A 19,410-nucleotide genomic window follows, 5' to 3' on the forward strand; every position below is an offset into this window, starting at 1 on the left:
GTTCTCTGTTCTAGTGTAATTTTTTAAAAATTACTCCTCTTGTCCCTCGCACATCCTCTGTGTATGTGTGTGGCTCCTTCCACTACAGTGGCAAATGTGTGATTGAGCCCACCACTCTGTGTTAGACTTCCCATGGTGACTGCAGGATCAAACCTAGAATGTGGTAGTATAGTGTTAAGACATGCCTAAATTATTCCTAGTTGAATACAAAGGAGTAATTATTCTACTTTTAGACTATTGGAGAACTGTTTTGGGTACATGCTTTCTCCTGTTAAGTGTGGTGCGGTAGTGAAGAGTGATGGACTCTAATCTTGAGAACTGGGTTTGATTCCCCACTCTTTCACATGAAGCCTGTTGGGTGAGCCTGAGCTAGTCACAGTTCTCTCAGAACTCTCTCAGCCCCACCTACCTCAGACGGGATCTGTTGTAGGGAGAGGAAGGAAGGTGATTGTTAGCTGCTTTGCAACTCCTTCAAGCTTGACAAAAAGCTGGGTATAAAAAAAATTCTTATTTTTGTTCTTATCTTCTTGAGTGCTTTTTCCACCTCCAAGTATCTTCTTTTACTCTTTACCAATTCTTTCTTTGTGTCTTTCTTTTAATTCACCTGAGACTAATGAGGCCCACATTTCCAGTGATATCCTTCCAGAAAAACCTTTTATTGGTACATATTTTCCTAGATCTTTCTTCAGCCTTAGATACTGTTGACGTTTCTCCTCTTAATTTCCTTGCTTTCCTGGGTACTTTTTGTCACTTCTATTATATCTTTTAAATTCCATTTTTAATGGTTTCAATGTTTTCCCCTTTTTCTAGGTTGGATCTCAAAGATCTTTTCCACTGATAGCTGTGCTCAGTGGCGTAGGGGGAGAAAATGGAATCCGGGGCAAAATGGAGCCTGTCCTCCCCACACACCCCGTGGGGCCCCACCTCCACTCCATGCAACACCCCCTGCCCCCCCCACTTACCTTAGTTCAGCTGGCTGCTTCTTGCAGCCTGGTGGGAACTACACTTCCCAGGAGACCTTGCGAGCTCAACTTGCTCGCAAAGTCTCCTGGGAAGTGTGGTTCCCACCAAGTTGCTTTTCCCACCAGGCTGCAAAAAGCAGCTGCCTGAACTCAGGTAATTAGGGAACATGGGGGGGGGCATCACGGGGGGGAGGGCGAATAGTTGGCTCTATTCACCTCACCAATCTCACTGTGCACCAGATCTAACATCACCAGACTTTTTTTCTTTCACAGTAGACAACATATGACTTTTGTCCTCTGCTTAGCTTCCATCATAACATCCTCAAGTAGTTACTGGTGCAAAACAACACAATTAAGATTGTTCAAGTTTACAAGGTTTATTTGGCTACTGCATACAGCTGTCATATTGCAATATTGTTTCATTTTCACTTTCCAATGATGGTTCATATTTCATTACCATACCTCAGTAAGGGAATGAAGGTTATTAAGTGTTTCTTCTGAGGTGCTGTGTGGTTTCCGGGCTGTATAGCTGTGTTCTAGTAGCATTTTCAATCAATGAATCAATGAATCAATCAATCAATCAATCAATCAATCAATCAATCAATCAATCAATCAATCAATCAATTTTCTCCTGACATTTCACCTGCATCTGTGGCTGGCATCTTCAGAGGATCATCTGAAGATCCTCTGAAGATGTTCTGAAGATGCCAGCCACAGATGCAAGTGAAACGTCAGGAGAAGATGCTACTAGAACACGGCCATACAGTCCGGAAACCACACAACACCCCAGTGATTCCAGCCGTGAAAGCCTTTGACACTACATTGTTTCTTTTGACTTGCTCAAAGTTTTTTTCTTTCTAACTGGCAATACTTTTTTAATTGGTAACACTTTGACCCATATACACTATAGACTGGAAGATCCCAGGTATTTGCCCCAGAATATGTGTATAGTTCTACATATGTAGTGGATGCTCCATACATGACAGGCCTCGCATAGGAAATTATTTGGGTGATGACACAGGCAACTCAAGCTAATGGATACCAAATAAAATAAAATAAAAACAGCCCAGCCTAAGTCATGCTTTCATTTATTCATTTCATATAAAAATTTCTTAAGAATTCATCTAAACACAATATATAATACTATAACAACTTACATTGTGTGAAACTTTGAAACAATAAAATAACCACCTGGAACACTGCAGTATTCAACAGACATACAAACCCACTGATCATGCACAACTGTGCTATTTTCATCAACTAGTTAGTCACAAGTTGGACTGAAAGCTTGAAACAGAGTTTTACAAACTGAGATTGGCACTGTATACATGCCTAACAAGCTTTGTTGGAAGAAGTTTCACAGCACAATTATAACATTGGTTCACATTTTGTCATAGAAATTCACATTGGGTTGTTCATAAACCAGCAAGTGACACTTAACATTTTGTGGCATGTACTAGGGTTTCTTTTTCAAAAGTTTCAGTAGTCTTCCTCATCCAGACAGACCATTCTAAGTCTTTCCCAATCACAGTCAAGAATGATTTCCCAAATCCTAATGAAAATGAAACCTCTACCAGCCAATACCATCTGAATGCCCTCTCTGGGTCCATATGTCTCCTTGAAGCTATGTTCAGGTTCTTCTGTTTTATTCAATACAAAAGGTTACAAGAAAGGGAGACTCTCATCTAGAGTCTTCTATGCAAGTAACATCACCACTGACAGGCAGTGTTAATTTCTATAAATTAATACTTACAAAACATTACATTATATACATTAAGTAATAAATACACTGTTATAAACAGTAATGGACACATTAGAGCTCAAGGCAAGTGCAGGGGTGAGTGGAAAGGAAGGACTTAACTTAGAGGACATGAACTTAATGTGGGGTGATGGTGGAAGGGAACACAAAGAACAAGGTGTGCCATTTCCACTGCATAAAGAAACCAATAAGGGAGAAATGCATGTCACATGACCTCAGATTGCTGGTTTTCAAATGTGCCATATTGGGAAATCAGAACACAAAGCTACACAATATCCTGTGCACAAAAAAAATGAAAAATGATTTTAAAAATACTGTTTTTTAGAAGTGAACAAAGGATCCACACAGGTTTTGCAGAATTCGATAATGTAACCAGTGATGTGGCAATGCAAAAAGGAGGGCACCCTGCTTTATTTAGCTAATCAAAGAGGTTAAATTGCAATAAAGAAACAAGTATTGCCCAAAAAACGGAAGACCTCTTCTTTTAAATCAGGAATAATTAAAAATATACATCAATATCAAACACGCTTTGTTGCGCATTTTATAGGTTTCTTCAAAAGACATGAAAGTGTTTATAAAAAAGGCACACGGGTCTGCAGACAGGTGGATACATTTTAAACGCAGTTACTGGTCAGTAGTTTTAACTGTCAGATGTATCTAGATTTCAAAATCTATTAAGAATAAAAAATATTTCAGTTGTGTGCCATTCACTATCAGGCTTGTTCAGTAACAAATTCACACTGACTTCAGACCACCACAATGATGTTTTGTTTGACTGACAAAGCTTAAGCTGCAATATAAGTCACCTCTTAATTTCCTGAGCAGACACTACACACTCTTTAACCCTGACTCCAATCTCAAGTAACTGGAAAGGTCATTCAGCCAATGGTAGATGCTGGCCTTAGACTCAGACTGTAGGCTAGTCATCATGACAACCTGTTTGTGCATAAAGCATTTAAATCACCCAGAGAAACAAATACAGTATGTTATGTGTCAACAGGCGATGTGTCTTCTGTCACAATTTCTATGTTAGCTTCCCTTTGGGAATCCCTTTTTCCTGGATCAATCACACAGAGTGTCTTTGTACTGCTGAAATAACGGATACTGTCACTGTCTTTCTCAGGCCCATCAGAGTCCTCTTCTTCAAGGGTCAGCTCAAACTGGAACTTCTCCATAAGGCCCTGGCAGTCTCTGTTGCGTTCATCAAGGGGAGGAGAGGGGCTCTGAGGGATCATACTCTGATACCAATTTCTGTTGTCTTCTAGGGTATCCAGGATGTCTTGGGCATCAGGTTGTACTAAATCTGCCCATGTCTCCCAAAGGGGGTGGACAATATAATCAATGAATCCCACCTGCAAAGCAACAACAATAGAAAATTACTCGTCATTACTCTTGGTTTATTAAGAAAAAAGGAATTATCTGCAACTAAATCCAAACTTTAAAAGAGGTGGCTGGCTAAGAATACTAACATCTCTTTGATGGAACTTTATGATAATGAAAATAATGGTCCTACATAACAGCTATATTGTACAAGAAGTATGTCTTGCTACTCAGTAGAGGAACCCTTGCTGCCCGTGAGCTTGCTTTGCTGACTCCTCCCCATTCCCCTCCCCCATGGATGGAGACCAATTTGTCTGTCAAGCCCCTGCCATGTCTCCTTCTACTGGCACTGCTGCACCACCATTCGATGTCTATAGGTTGGCTTTTAGCTCTGCCATCCCAGGGCTGGCTGTAGTGAAGTAAAATGCTTAGGAAGTGGCTTAACTACACCATTGTTGCATCGTTCCTGGCTGCAGTGCAGCTCCCCACCCCCTCAGATTGCTCTGCCAGGAAGTCCAAGATACTGAACTCTGACTGACCATAAAATCCATTGAAAAGTTTTCTGTCTTGGCTAAGTTTTTCACTTTAACTCCAAAAGCTGTTGGACAGCAATTCTACAAAGCAGGAAAACAGCTCTCAAAGGAGCCCTTCTCAGTGCTTGGATGTTTGGTTTGGAAATCACACTTGCCTCCTTCAGACACAACAGGATGTTGAGCAAGCCATTATAATTCTATTGTAACTGTTGAGGCTATGTGAGCCAAAAGGTGATGAAAACTTCCTGCAAAAGAGTGCTGAGTGGAGACTTCTAAGTTAAATAGTTTTGCCTGGATATTAGAAAGTTTCCAGTTTTTAACCTAAGCCAAAAAAGAATGTTTCTAGACAGACATCTCCAACCAGAAATGCAGACAAGAGTTACTAGTTCCTGAATTGTAAAGAAAAATAAGAATTGAAATGATGGTTCCCCTCAAAGTGAAGAGAATGTAGTACTCTTCAGTTAGCATCTATGCCCATAAAGGTGGCAGAGGCATCAAGGCACCAAATGTTAACATTCAGCACTAAATATAAACAGCTTTTTGGCATTTCCTAATAAATGTTAATGATACTGAAACAAAATTAGGACACTAACACTATTGATTTTTTAAAAAAACTCCAACATATCAAAGTAGTAATCTGTATAACTATTTGGAATGGAATTATATAAGAGATGAACTAGAAGAATGCTGCCATTACGAGGCAGAGAGAACAGTAGACAAATCCATTACCTGTGACTTCTCTACAGATGCTGTGTGTTTGTCACACATTGGGCTGATTTCCATTCCTCTCTCCCGTTCTTTGTCCCCCTGCTGGAAAAATTCCTCCATGATCCTGTCGGTCCATTGCCGATAGAGTTCAAGGGACTTTGTGGGATTACTCAAGTCAGCACAGTGAACCATATTTCGGAGAACCTGTCATTGACAAAGCTGTATTAATTTGAAAGCTCACATAATCAGGCAGAGAAGAACAGCATTTCAATCTGTGCTTTCTTGTACATGCAGTACAATTTTACATTAAAAAGAACATTTTGATGACAAAAAAACACTTTACTTTGGAATAATTTATGAGAAGGTAACTTCATTCAAGAACAATTTTACTCAGCCATGATTCAGATTATTTGGTAAGATCTGTTGTAGACTAGATAGGTCAATTTATATCAACTGAATTTCACAGTGGATTTTCAAATGGAAAAGCAATATGGCCAGCCTAAGGAAATTATACAGGATCTCTCCTAAATACAGATGTTTCCTTCCATTAATTTCAAAATGTGTTTATGAACACGACTTCACTACTTTTATGGTTTCGCCAGAACATTCACACTGTGCAGTAGATATGATTAAGAGTGTAATCCAAAGGGTGGGCAAGTGGGCAGGGGGCAAATGGAGCCTTGGAAGTGGCACAGGATTGCCTGATGCAGTTGCCCACTCTGCCAGAGTAAGGGGCAAGTATACCAGTGGAGGTACTACTATGCTGGTTGCAGGATACTGCACAACTGCATGGCACTTGAACTTAGAAGCTGCTGCATGTGCCAGCACCTCTCCACCCCAGGAGCCTACGCTGGTGTGGGTGAGCATTGTCCAGGGGCATTCCTGTGGGTAAAGCCGCCACCTGGGAGCATCCTCTTTTTGTGACACACACTTATGCCACCAAAAAAGCATAAGTCATTCCCAGAAAAGGGCTTCCCCAGAAGAGAAGAGGTATTTCTCCATCACTGCAGTGTCTGTGTTGCTGATTTCCTCTTTGAAGGCAGTGCCGCTGTGCTATTCCCATCTGATGCTTTACCCCACCCCCTTGGATTGGGCTGTATATGTCCATGATCTCTTAGCCAAATTTAGAAAAACTGTAGAGTTCTATAGAAGCTGATCAAGAGCATGAAGAGCTGAAAAAACAATTGGAGGCCATCTCCAAGCAGGATGGGGAAAGTATGAAATTGGACAGAAGTTACAAAGATGATATAGAAGAAGATTCCTTGAAACTTCCTGATGGATCCCTGTTCACATTTCCTTAGAGCCCTTTTATCAGCATCCCAACAAATAGCCTGTAATAGCAGTGAAAGGATGCAACTTGAATTGGGCTGGGAGTAGGAGGTTGTAGCACAACTTTTCTGCCAGTGGTGATATATAACTATTTTATTGCAATGATCCATAAAATAGGAAATATTTAAAGAATAACATGTTCTTTGTGAAGCAGACTGTTATCCCTACATAATAACTTTGAGTTATGCTCATTAAGCCAGTCTTAGAAACAATAACTTTTAAGGAAAACCAGAGGTCTTTTAAAACTGTTGAGCAACAAGTTTGCACAGTGGTGCTGTTTAGTGCAACAGAACCTGCCCTATCTGAAATGGCAGGTATATTTCCCAGGCCCTTCAAAAATCTGAATAATTATGAGATCAAAGGATTTTGAAGAAACAAAGGAAGGCAATAAAAAGTACTTTATATTAATTTTAATTTGAAAAGACACAGATATTTTCTTCTTTAGCTAGGAAAAAACCTCAAGTGGATGTTTCAGTGTGTGTTCTGAGATGATAGAAATGAATGAAGTAGATTCCTGCATTTAATGAAGAAAACCTTTCTCTCAATATTTTTAACCATCTATAACAAGACTTAATCCTCAGAGTTCATAAACATTCAAAGAACAAACTTGAGGATTACACAATAGTTGACTGTACTACTAATCCAAATGAACACTAGACTAGTCATGTTCGTTATGACTGTGGGATCTTGTCTTCTCCAAGTAGGTTGGAAGGAAGAAGAATTCAGGAAACCACAAACCACCAAATTCCTGTCTTCTGGAAAGGTTTATGAACTTACATGCACAATTGTGTTTATCAGTTCAGCTCTGTCCCCAGCTGCAGTTGTGACACAAGCAGAACTTTTTGCTGGAACACCTACAGTAGTTTTGTACAGTTCTGCCCCATGTCCTCAGAATCATTTGCACCATTTTTTTTCTGATCCAAGTGACTTCACACCATTTTAGTTTGCCATGCTAGAGGCTGCAGATAGTTTTGTATCCATTTGCACCACTTTTTTTCTGATCCAAGTGACTCCACACCATTTTAGTTTGCCATGCTAGAGGCTGCAGATAGTTTTGTATCCCTTCCTTTAAAAAGCTGAGGATAACACAGGCCATTTATGCACTTGTGGTCTCCTTCACATTGAGCACACAATTCCTTCGGGTTGGATTCTCGATTACACACATGTTCCCCCTTTCAGAAATCACTATCTGTCAGATCACAGAATCCCTGTGGTTTCTGAAACCTGTTAAATACTACTTTTCTCTCTCTCTCTTCATAGGGAAAGCAGAGATCACTGTGCATTAAGGCTTCTTTGGGTATTCTCATTCCTCCCTGCCTTTCCCCACCCACACAATAGCAGTTTCACCCACTCTTTGGGTCACTATTTCAGAATGATCAGAAGACCGACCGACCGACCGACCTACCTACCTACCTACTGACCTACCTACCCACATTTGAGATCTATCGCTGGAGCAATAGACCTGAAATTGACATAAAATGGAATGGATCTAGCAAAAGTAACGCTAGACTAAACATGGCAACCAACCAAACATATCAAAAAAAGTGGGCAAAATCGCAACTCGTCCCAGCTACAGACACTTTGCAGGACGAGAATCCCTGGGCAAACAAACAACAAAAAACCTGGAGGAAAACCCCACTGCAAAGCAAAAAGCCACATGGTAAGCAGTGCATGCTTAAATGGACAAGTTCTGCTATACATAGGAATTCCCCAGGTGCCTCAGAGCAGAGATGTAGTTTAGTTTGCCATACCTGAGCAAGTGATCACCTTGCAAGGACTAAGTTCTAAACAGAGTTGAAAATTATTGAATCTGTTTAGGGTGAGATGGACTATATCTGCTCCTCCACTTGCCAAGAATTTGGAGATCAGCCTCTTCACTTTTGCTGCTCTGAACTCTGAGGGTTGGCATTGATGGAATTGTATGGTAGATAGAAAAAACATGCAATACATTTTACAAAAAAGTAGCAATGTAGCAAGGAAAGCTCCCATACAAACCTGTATTCTGTCTGTGTAGTTATCAAGAAGGAGGACACCAGAACTTGTCACTTTCTTAGTCTCCACCATGGTCTTTAAGTCTGCCAGAAGGGACATGTGTTTGGACATATCTGTTGCCAAGACCTTCACAAATGGAGAAAGAATTCTTGATAAATATGAGGAAAGTAGAAATGTGAGTTTCTGAATCAGTATAGCAGCACAAGTATCAGTAACAAACTTAGGAGACACTACATTCTTACCATGTCTATCACCATTTTCCTGAGAGTCTGACGTTGTTTCTTGGTCAGATTCTGGAAGATGTCACAGTGCTCTTCCTGTAGCAGCTTGAAACCGACAGCCAGGTGGTGATTTTCCAAGACAGACTCATCATTGTACATAAGAGCAAGTTCAGAATCTGGCAAAAAAAGGGTAAAAGGAAACCACTTAATTTCACACAGGAAATCTATCTTCTGTGTATCAGAAACTTCCTAAATTTAAAAGGGGACATAAAGCAAAGACTTGCTTGGCAGCACTTCTGGCATTCTGGGCCTGTTTTGCTTAGTATTATTATTACTATGTATAAAGAAGGATTCCCATGGCACAGAGTGATAAACTGCAGTACTGCAATCAAAGCTCTGCTCATGATCCCGCCAGCAGTTGGTTTTAGGTAGCTGGTCCAAGATTGACTCAGCCTTCCATCCTTCTGAGATCAGTAAAATGAGAGCCCAGCTTGTTGGGGTAAAGTAGAGATGACTGGGGAAGGCAATGGCAAACCACCCCCTAAACAAAGTCTGCCTAATAAATGGCATGATGTGACCTCACCTCATGGGTCAGTAATAACCTGGTACTTCCCCAGGGGACTATCTTTACCTTTATACAGAAAGAGTAAAGGTAACTAGTAATATAAACCTTTTGCATTCTCCATGAGTTCATATTATTTAAGAAAGGGTCTGAAAAATCAGACCCAAGGTCCATGTAGTAAAATACCTTGCTTACTAGGCAGATAGTTTTAGAAAGTTCAAAAACATAGTAATGTAGAAACATAGAGTTGGAAGGGGCCTCAAGGGACATCTAGTCCAATCCCCTGCACAATGTAGCTACCTTCCACCCCCTTGCCCAGTGATCCCTGCTCTGGACTCAGAGGAAGACAAAAAACCTGCAAAATCCCTGACCAATCTGGCCTGGAGAAAAATTCCTTTCTGTCCCAAAAGTGGTGATGTGCATTACCCTAGACATGTAAGAAAAGGTGACAAGAACCAAGAACTGATAAAGGAACTGTCCAAAGGTCACCCAATAAGTTTCACATTTTCCCAGCCCTAAATTACCCACTAGATTACATTGGTTCTTAAACTGATGACTGTAGTGAGTGAACATGTGTGTCTAGGTTTGTTAAACACAGAACTCACTTGTATTAATAAGAAACTGGTTGGAGACACCAGGATGATCCACATCATGAATTGCTGCCGCAAAAATTGCAGCAAGAATTTCCAGATCAGTGAAAACAGCCTAGAAAAAAAAATTAGCACACAATAAGCAACTATGATAAATTCCCTATCTGTTAGCTGTAAAATCCAAATCTTTCCCCTGGATTGCCTGCTAGTCTTCCTCCACCCTGATATATCTTTCTAGGAGGCACTATCTCCAGTTCTCTTTATAGCAACATAAAATAACTATTAAAAAATAAAACAATCACATTCAAATTTGGGATTTTCATCTCCCCACTCCCATAATATTAAAACATTTGACACCTCAAGTTCCACGTCAAAAATCAAGGCCTAATTTATAAGCACTATAGCTAAATTAAAACTGATTCCAGCACACAATTAATAGACTAAATAGCAAAGATAAAATAATGAGAAAAAGGAATTTAAAGTATGGGAATCTGCCATGAGCCCCCACTTGCCAAGAATAACAAATGCCCAAGAGTGAGGCAGAATGGCATGATATTGTGGTGTTTTGCAGAAAACAAATTCCTTATTCCAACGTGAATAATTTTCTCTCTATAAAAATTCTACTTACATCCAAGGCTGGGGTGGACAGAAGGACATGTGTTGATTGGGCTACATCAGCTGCATGGAGACTATTGTGGTATGCTACTTCAGAATGGTAGTGGTCTTCCAAAGTCATCATGTAAGCTATAAAAGTGTCTGATGAGATTTTGAATGTCTTCAGTAGATCCCTCTCCTGTTTAAGACAAATGTAAATAGTATGGCATGGATTTATTATCACTGGAGTGGTGGGTGAATTTTAAAAGATAACCACCAAATAAGTACAACGATAGATCATAACATTACCAACCTGAAAAATGGCATACATAATGCAGGTGAGAGGTCTATTGTGTGAATATCTTGCAACATTAAATATATTCAGACCCCATTTATTTAGATCATCCAGCTCCTATGAGGAAAACAAAAAAAGTTAATCCATACCTAGGGTAACCAAATTTTTGATGAGCCCCTATTTACTGTGTTTATAAGCTCTATAAATTCTTTTTTAACCATTTTTAAAAGCTTACCATTTTTTACCATTTTAAAAAATAATAAATGCTAACCACATGGTTATCAAGGGTAACTGATCTTGCTCATCTGGAGATCAATTGTAATAGCAGGATATCTCCAGGCACTACCTGGCGGTTGGCAACCTGAATTAACAATCATTTTCATTACTCCAGAATTAGAGGTATTTTTCCTAAAAGGATACGTCTCCAAGATACTGATTCTGTTTTTCCCCAGAACTATGGTTAGAATTTCATTAAATAAGGTGTGTAGGGGGTTTTTTTTCTGCCATGGCAGAACATTCCAAAGGTCAATTGTGAGTCTGAGAAGATGACAGGGGAGAATCAGCCTCTCTTAACCATGAATTCTTTTTGACCCCAGTGTCAAAGTAAAATCAGTATCTATATACTCTCTAGGGCCGTTTCCGCATGGGCCAAAAAAGCAGGTAAAAGGACAGTAAAAACAGCGTTATGGGCGGAGAGTTCACATGGCCGCTGCTGCAGAAACGATGCTGCAGCGATCCAGAAATGCTCTAGCAGCCCCACAATGGTTTATTTAAAAATTGCTCACAGAGGCCCTTTCTGCACGGGCCTATAACGACGCCCTGGGGACGGCAAAAACGCTGTTCCCAGGGAGCCGTTCGCACAGGCGGCACTGCCAAAACGCAGCAGCGCCGACCTGGCTCCCTTCCCCCTCCCCCAAGGCAGCCTCAGGCCGCCTCCAAAAACCTCCCTCCTGGAGGGAGGTTTTTGGCACAACAGCGCATTCCCGGCGGCGCAGTGCGAACGGCACCACCGGGAATGCGCTGTTGTCCCTGTCCCTCTCCCACTCACCTCGTTGCCTCCGTCGCCCTGCTGGCCTCCGAAGGCCCTCCCTCGCTGTCCTCCGACCCCTGGAGGTCGGAGGGCAGCGTGGGTGGGTCTATGGAGGCCAGCAGGGCAACGGAGGCGACGGGAGAGGGACGGGGAAGAGGCGGGTCGGCCAGGCGACGGCGCTCCGCGGCACCATCGTCCCAGCCGGTTCTGGGACCGTCCATGTGGACTGTCCCAGCGTCGTCGGGTCGGCGTAGATTACTCCGACCCAACCCCTTCCGCCTCCGTGCGGAAGGGGCCTGAGTGAGTCTTTTCAACAACTGCGCTCTGTGGCCGGAATCATGCAAAGAACCCGACAGGAATCGGTTCCACAGAGCCCACCCCCACAATGGCTCGTGACATCTACCTTGGGAAAAAAGAACGCTGTTTGCAAAGTGCAGCCGATGGCACAATTGTGTTATTAGCTGTGCAGAAACGGCCTAGGTGAAGTCAGTAGTGACTATTTTTAACCAACTAATCCATGGCAGATTCAGCATGGGTGGGGGCAGGGGTGTTCCACCGGCATATATGATGCCGGTGGAGCCCCAGGGCCATTCGCATGCTGAGGTGTGAGCATCCCCCGAGTGGCCGCTGCCCATGGAGGCACCTCCATTTCCTTTCCCCACACTCCCCTTCTCGCCATGCTGAGCTCTGCAGGGATGGGGAACTACGCCCATGCTACCCTCTGACCCCCAGGGGTCGAAGGGCAGCATGGGTGTGCTTTCCTGTCGCTGCAGAGCTCAGCAAGGAGAGGTGAATGTGGGGGAAAATGGAGGCACCAAAAAGTGGCGTTTTTAAGCCAGCGCCATTTGTACGGTGCTGGCAGGGAAACAGCTAAAGATTGGCTATTTCGCCTTCTATAAAAAGACTGATAGTACTGAAGTGATAGTAGCAGAGTCTCATACATACTTTGGCTAGATGGTCTTCTTTTTCTGTTTTCACACCAAATCGTGAAATACTGGTGTTATTCAAGCTTGAGCTATGCATCAGCTTTTTCACTCCACTGATTTGTGTCATGAGCTGCTGCTTTTTCTTTTTCTCTCTGTCTTTCTGGGTGGGAGAGGGAATCTCCACATCATTCTGCTTGTCTGTGTAAAAAACAGTGAGACATGCAGCTTTCAAACATTTTGAATAAGTACCCTTTTTATTTAGTGTTACATATTCCAAAATATATGTACTTAACATTTACTCCCACTGCTTGTTTATTCAAAGTAGTTATGCTGAAAGTATAGACTGGAGTAGCTCTGCACTGGAATTTTCTGAAAGTTAATCTGCAGACACTGTTTAATCAATATATTTAATTCTCAACATGGTCAAATCTGTGAATATTTAAACCCAGATTTCTGAGTCATGGAAAGACAATATACTTCTTTTCACAAACCTAAAAATGACACCGTGTTGGGTCTCAGAATCTTAAGCCAATAAGCAGACTCCAAAGTATCAATCAGCAGCATTTTTGATGAATTATTGAAGCACTATACTTGGCATGAGTCAGTTCTGGTGAAGCTAGCATTCCCAGTCCCCTTTATTTCCCGCTGAAAGTCCCCCTCCCATTTCCCCATGAATGAGTAAAAAATAGCCTTTGGAGCTGAGACAGCCCCAAGGTTGGCAGCAGATAGCAAGAGAGCCACCTGACTTCCTGCCCCACTGAGATAACGGATGTAATTCTTTTCTCATGGGACCGAGGTGCCAAGGGAAGCCTAGTGTTCTACAAAGCACGTGAAGCCATGAAGTAAAGATCGAGGAAAGAATGCACAGATGGCAGTGGTTACATATAACAGGTTACATGACGCCGACCCAACCTCCCCTGGACCGTTCACACAAACGGTCCCAGGAACGACAGGGAAGACGGTGCCACGGAGCGCCGTCGCCTGATCGACGTATCTTCCCTGCAACCATCTGGCGTGTCGCCGAGGCCAGGGGACACGCCTCCCTGCCCTGTGCGACCGCTCCGGAGTCGCAGGGCAGGGGAGGCGTGTCCCCAGGCCTCAGTGATGCACCAGACAGTCGCAGGGAAGGTAAGTCCATCGGGAAAAAGGGGGAGGGATGGCGCCTTCCAGCCGCTGCCGTTCGCACGGCAGCAGCTGGAAGCCACCGTTTTCCAAAAACCTCTCTCAGGGAGCAAGGTGGGAAAATGGCTGCTTCGCGCCGCTGGGTAGGAGTGAGGGCGGCGCGGCTGCAAAGCAGCTGCACCCCCCATGCGAACAGCTCCCTAGGGACAGCATTTTTGCCATCCCTAGGGTGCTGAATACGGCCCGTGCGGAAAGGGCCATAGTTATTGAGCAACTGCTTTCAAGATTTCATTTTCCCCTTCTGCTAATTTCATTTTATAGTTTTAGATTTTATTACCTAGATTGTCTCCTGCTCATAAGTGACATTAGTAAAAAATCTTGCCTTCTGCATGCCTCCCATTTTTATGTGTTGCCCCAGGCTTAGCCTAACCCATTTAAACACCAGGGTGTAACTCTGATATGGGATCTAATAGGCAGTTTTGTCCTGTTCAGCCTGTGTCAGCATGCACCAGGGCTTCCTCAATTTCCCTTTCCAACCACAACGTCTACAATACTTTTACTGGTTTCCAAAGTGTCTTTGGATTTAGACAAGGGTTTAGCCATGATGCATCAGGTGTTTGAGGCTCTGCTGAGCAACCAGAAGCATCATGCGTGTGGCTTGGATCCTGGCCATGGCTGTTCAGATCCTACTCCCATAGAAATAGTACAGCATATCTTACCTAAGAAAGTGTTTGAAATATATTCAGAGACCTGGTTCCCTGATCGGCTCATTTCGGATAGGTGTGTCAGCTCCCGGTTCAACATTCTCTTGAACTGTTGTTAAAAAAAAAAAGTGGATTGTCAGTTCTTCTGGATGAAGAATGCAAGATAAGTTAAATTTGACCTGAACTGTTGGAATGCACAGAAATATCTTTTGATATAAACTATATTCATGAAGAAATGTTTTTCATACGTTAGGTTGTATACAAAAGTTCTATTACACAAATGGTGGAACACTGCATCAATACAAGATATCTTCCATTACTGAAGAAGGGTGTGAGGAGCCTTCTCTCTAGCAGTAGGGGCATGTCCCACTGATGGAATATGCCCCTCTCGCCACAGCAAGCCTCCTTGTGGGGGCAGAATATGACCAGGCAGCACACAGTGGCTTTCTTAATGGGGGAAAAAAACCCTTTAGGGTCTAACCTCTTATTTTGAACAAGAGTATAATGCTGTCAGATCTTTTAAAAAATCATAACTATTAAATCATAAAATCATTAATTTTAAAAATAATACTTAAAAAAGAAAATATATTTTACAATAGTTTTTGATTTCAGACCTTATACATCTTTCAATCTTTATCACATATCAAAAAGTTATTTCTTTCTTCCCAAAACAAATGCAAAAGCATATTTATTTTACAGAAATATCTAGCAGAAAAAAATACTATCAGTTCAACATTTGAATAAGTTATAAAGCTGGTGTAGAACTCAAATATATTTAACATTAATGCTCATAAAATGATGTCATTCTTTTAATGTCCATAAAGTTTTCATGCTATTCTGCTTTTATCCTAGTTCTATGATGCTCTCTAAATTACTGTTGATATAATATGCATCTAAGTATACTGGAACACACACATCTGTCTGATCTGTTACTTTATCCTAAACACGCAGAACATAGTTGGCATTTATTATTTGCTTTCAGTTATTTAAACCCACCTTGATGTAACCCCACGATACAGATAACAAGTAATTTGCCTCAGGCATTTTTAGAAGATGGCACACCACAAGCAACAAATCCCTTATGAAGACTCTGCAGATCAGAGGGAGGAATTCCTCAAGATGTAGGATGCACCAGTTTTCCAGTCAATGAAAAGATTAATATTTGTAAAACAAATAAACAAAAAGCCAACAGTTCCAGTAATCACAGCTATTTGCTAAGCCGAAACAACACTGAGGGTTGTATTTCAATTTTGCAAAAAGGCTGTATTGTCAGAGTTTTTGTTGGCTGAAGACAAAAATCCCAGGAAGGAGCGAGTCCAAATATTTTCAGCAAGCTGCCTTGAAGCACTTATGAATTATGAATTGTCCTGGCTGTTTAGTTGGCTGAGGGGGATCTCTCACTCCAGATTAGTATTCCTTAGCTGAGCGAGGAAGAAATGACGATGGCTTTTGTAGGTATTGCCGGCTTACAGCCATCTTTCAAAAGGAAGATTAAAATGGAGGAAACCCTGTGCATATTTAAATATGTCAAAAAGAGGCAAGCAGTCCTCCTCCTCCCCCTCACATATCACTGCATTGCTATCCTGGAACATTCTCCTTTCACACTCTAAGGTTTTAAAGCACATTTTTGTATGCAGATTTTCCATTGCATTGGTTTTGCAGTTCTTTATTTGTTAAAATATAGACAGAAAATATATGCCAGCATACACTTCTATTCTAAACATTTAATTGACCCACATTCAGGGGTTTTCACCTAGGCTGGCTTCGTAAGCTTATGTCTGCAGAGCTATGTGTAAAATTATTTCCACATCCTGTACTCTAAAAGAAATTGTTTCAAAAACCTTATTTTATTCAGGATGTTGGAAGCACAGGAGCTAACTCATTCCAAACCATGCCTATTCTGAAGTCAATACAAGAATCTAAACAAAAAATTAAAAATGCAGTTTAAGTGAAATAAACTGGATCACATCATCATTGCAAGTTAAAATACTGTTTTAGTAAATCTCCCCCACTAAGGGGGGCATTCCAACAGGAAATTCCAAACCATAAAGGTGAATTTCTAATTTTTGATGTGAAGGAACAGTGTTGTTTTATAATATAAAGCTGCCTCATCCCTATCCCCTCTTTGAGAGTTATATACTGATAGTCAAAAGAATACCTAGATACCATGGCAACTGTATCACATGATAATCAGCCTCTTTTACTGTAAGACTTCCCTTTAGATTACTGTCATGCAGCTGCAAAATCCGTTATAGGAATTCCTACATTACTTTAGCTCATTTTAAATATCCAAAGGGAATGATGAACAAGTATGTTTAAGACAAATAGTCTAAATTTTATATTAGCTTGGATTTCATAATCAAAGCTTATCCAGGAAACAGTTTTCATCCATTTCTGGAAAAATAATAATCAGCATTTCAGATCATAAAAAATATGGCATCATGATTTTTTTCATGGATGAATTCATCTGAATCACCAAATACAAAGCATGATATATATTTGCGCTGAGACTGTATTCTCTCTCAAGTTTCAACATGGTTTAGATTCCTGATCATTCAACATTAGAATAATTTCTTTTTCAACTGCATAAGTACATATCCAATTCTGCAGCCCATCTCATAGTTACATGCATCCAGTGGTCTTGAACTATAGCCACAGATATCATTCCTTGCTAAGCCTTCTCTTAACTGCAGTTCTTTCATCATATAAATCAGATTGGGAGTTGTGGTTGAAGGGACTATGGCTCAGTGGAAGAGTGTTTGCCTGGCAGTGAGAGAGCATTTGCCTGGCAGGTTCAATCTCTGGTACTTCCAAGTACCAGGTAATGTGAAAGACTGTTATTTGGGAGTCTGAAGAGTCACTGGCCAGTCAGAATAGACAACATTGAACTTTATGGACCAATGGTTTTATTCAAAATAAGACAACTTCATGTGTTCAAATGCCTCAAAATGGCAACATATAGGCAATCTTCATCTTTCCACAATGTGGCCATAGTACTGAGGATGGGCTTTGAATTCTTAAAAAAAGAATGCTCTCCACAGTGCTACTTAACAATAAAAAGGCTTAGGAGACTCATTCCAGAATCTTACTTTGGCCTCAGTGGTGACAGAATATATCCTGCATGTCTGGGATTGGGCCATTCCTCTTTCCTCACTTGTTTTTGATTTCCCAATGGAAATGCTAGGATATGTGCTCCCACTCTCTTTCATACAATGTTGCCTAATAACGAGAAGACCTACTTGTCCATGGGTTGAATGTTTGATAGAAATTCCATTCCACTTCCAACCATTATTGCCTTTGATTCTTCAAAATAAGGTCTATTAGTAGCAATCCTAATATTTTCATTGGTTTTCCCCAGAGTTTATTCCATCCCTTAGACCAGCAATAGCTTGGAGAAGTGTTTGATGGGTAAAGCAATTTTTTTCTTTGCTTTCCACTGGCCAGTGAATCATATTTGGCCGCATAATTCATCTCTTCAGATGCTTCAGGTATACTAGAACAACTTTAAGTGAGAACAGAAATAGCCAAATGAAACTATTTTGCATTTTGGATCTCAGCATATTCTGAAAGCATTTTTAAAGCTGCTCCCAGCAGTTGCTCTTCAGCCCTTGACTGCTGTAACTTGGGTGAGAATATGAATGGAGCATATGAAGTAGCAACTGCAGTGGGTCATTAGTTAAAAATGCTTGTAGGGTGTGTCTAAATTCTGAATATCCAAACAACTGAATCCAAAATGTTAAAGGATTGAAGAGACAGTATATTGCTAATGATTACCTAAAAACCAACAAACAAATGCAAGATAAACTACAATATGCCTGTAAAACCTATCTTGCCTTTGACAAGTCAAGAACTAAATATCTGCTTCCCAGTCCCAGACAGACTGAAGAAAATTCCTTCAACACATGCAGAACTAGAGCCTGCATATTGCCCACTGGCATTTTCTGCTTCAAAGGGGAAGGCTGGAGGAGGAGCATCACATGGCCAGGGGCAGCTTCTCTGTGCGTCACTCTCCTCCTGGCACATGATGGGTTTACTAAAGAGTATGTCATAAGATATGGGCAAAGGAAGGTGTGAATGATGCTTGGAGTTAAGGTTAGGAATCCCAGCCATCTGGGCACAGAAGGGAATGGCTCTCAGTTCCTGATCTCACTTGCAGGCTGGCATTGATGGACTGATGTGACAACAAAACCAACGGATACCAGACTCAACCCAAAGAATAACAGGCTTTTGATTAAGCAATTCTGAGAGCCAGCAATGAAAAAAAGGCAACCCTCCCCAAACAATATTATTTAGATAATCACAGAAATATCACATTAAAATGCGAGTGAAGAAGTTCATTTATTTACCTTATACTCTGCCTTAGTGGGGACTACACACTGGTTTCCTCTCCTATGCTATATCTTCCCAACAACCCTGTGGGGTAAGGTTATGCTGAAATATGTGACTGGCCCAAAGTCACCTAATAAGCTTCTATGGCAAGGGGAATTTGAATCTGAGCCTTAAAGATCCTAGTCTGACACACTAACACTATACCACACAAGCTCTAAAAAGCAGTAGACAGGAATTTTATTCATGTTCATTGAATTAAAATCTGGCTGCCCCTGAGATTTCCTTGACACTAGTCTGATTAGTCACTTTCCAGAGGAAAAGGCAGAGGTTGTTGCTTCATTGTCTCTCCCCTCACAATACACTTCCTTCCAGTCTCATTGATGCTGAATTAATTGGTGATCTAAGAACCATCTATCTCATGGGATATTGTTTAA

General features: G+C 41.3%; 1 protein-coding gene across 4 annotated transcripts in view; it reads right to left on the bottom strand.

Annotated features, from left to right (window-relative positions):
- Window positions 1-2,033: 2,033 nt before the first annotated feature.
- PDE4B (phosphodiesterase 4B) overlaps window positions 2,034-19,410 on the bottom strand; it is a 326,679-nt gene continuing 309,302 nt past the window's right edge. For 3 of the 4 annotated variants that reach the window (XM_048496092.1, XM_048496093.1, XM_048496095.1), the window contains 9 exons: window positions 14,663-14,756; window positions 12,841-13,019; window positions 10,884-10,982; window positions 10,605-10,769; window positions 9,992-10,091; window positions 8,846-9,000; window positions 8,607-8,729; window positions 5,304-5,486; window positions 2,034-4,073 (listed from right to left, as the gene is read on the bottom strand). In XM_048496092.1, coding sequence (XP_048352049.1) covers window positions 3,708-4,073; window positions 5,304-5,486; window positions 8,607-8,729; window positions 8,846-9,000; window positions 9,992-10,091; window positions 10,605-10,769; window positions 10,884-10,982; window positions 12,841-13,019; window positions 14,663-14,756 — 1,464 coding nt within the window. In that variant the 3' untranslated portion in view covers window positions 2,034-3,707. Of the gene's footprint in view, window positions 4,074-5,303; window positions 5,487-8,606; window positions 8,730-8,845; window positions 9,001-9,991; window positions 10,092-10,604; window positions 10,770-10,883; window positions 10,983-12,840; window positions 13,020-14,662; window positions 14,757-15,643; window positions 16,117-19,410 lie in introns of those variants that run through there. The other variant, XM_048496096.1, reaches the window with a different exon arrangement.

This window comes from Sphaerodactylus townsendi, linkage group LG05 (assembly GCF_021028975.2).
Source record: "Sphaerodactylus townsendi isolate TG3544 linkage group LG05, MPM_Stown_v2.3, whole genome shotgun sequence".
Classification (NCBI taxonomy): domain Eukaryota; kingdom Metazoa; phylum Chordata; class Lepidosauria; order Squamata; family Sphaerodactylidae; genus Sphaerodactylus; species Sphaerodactylus townsendi.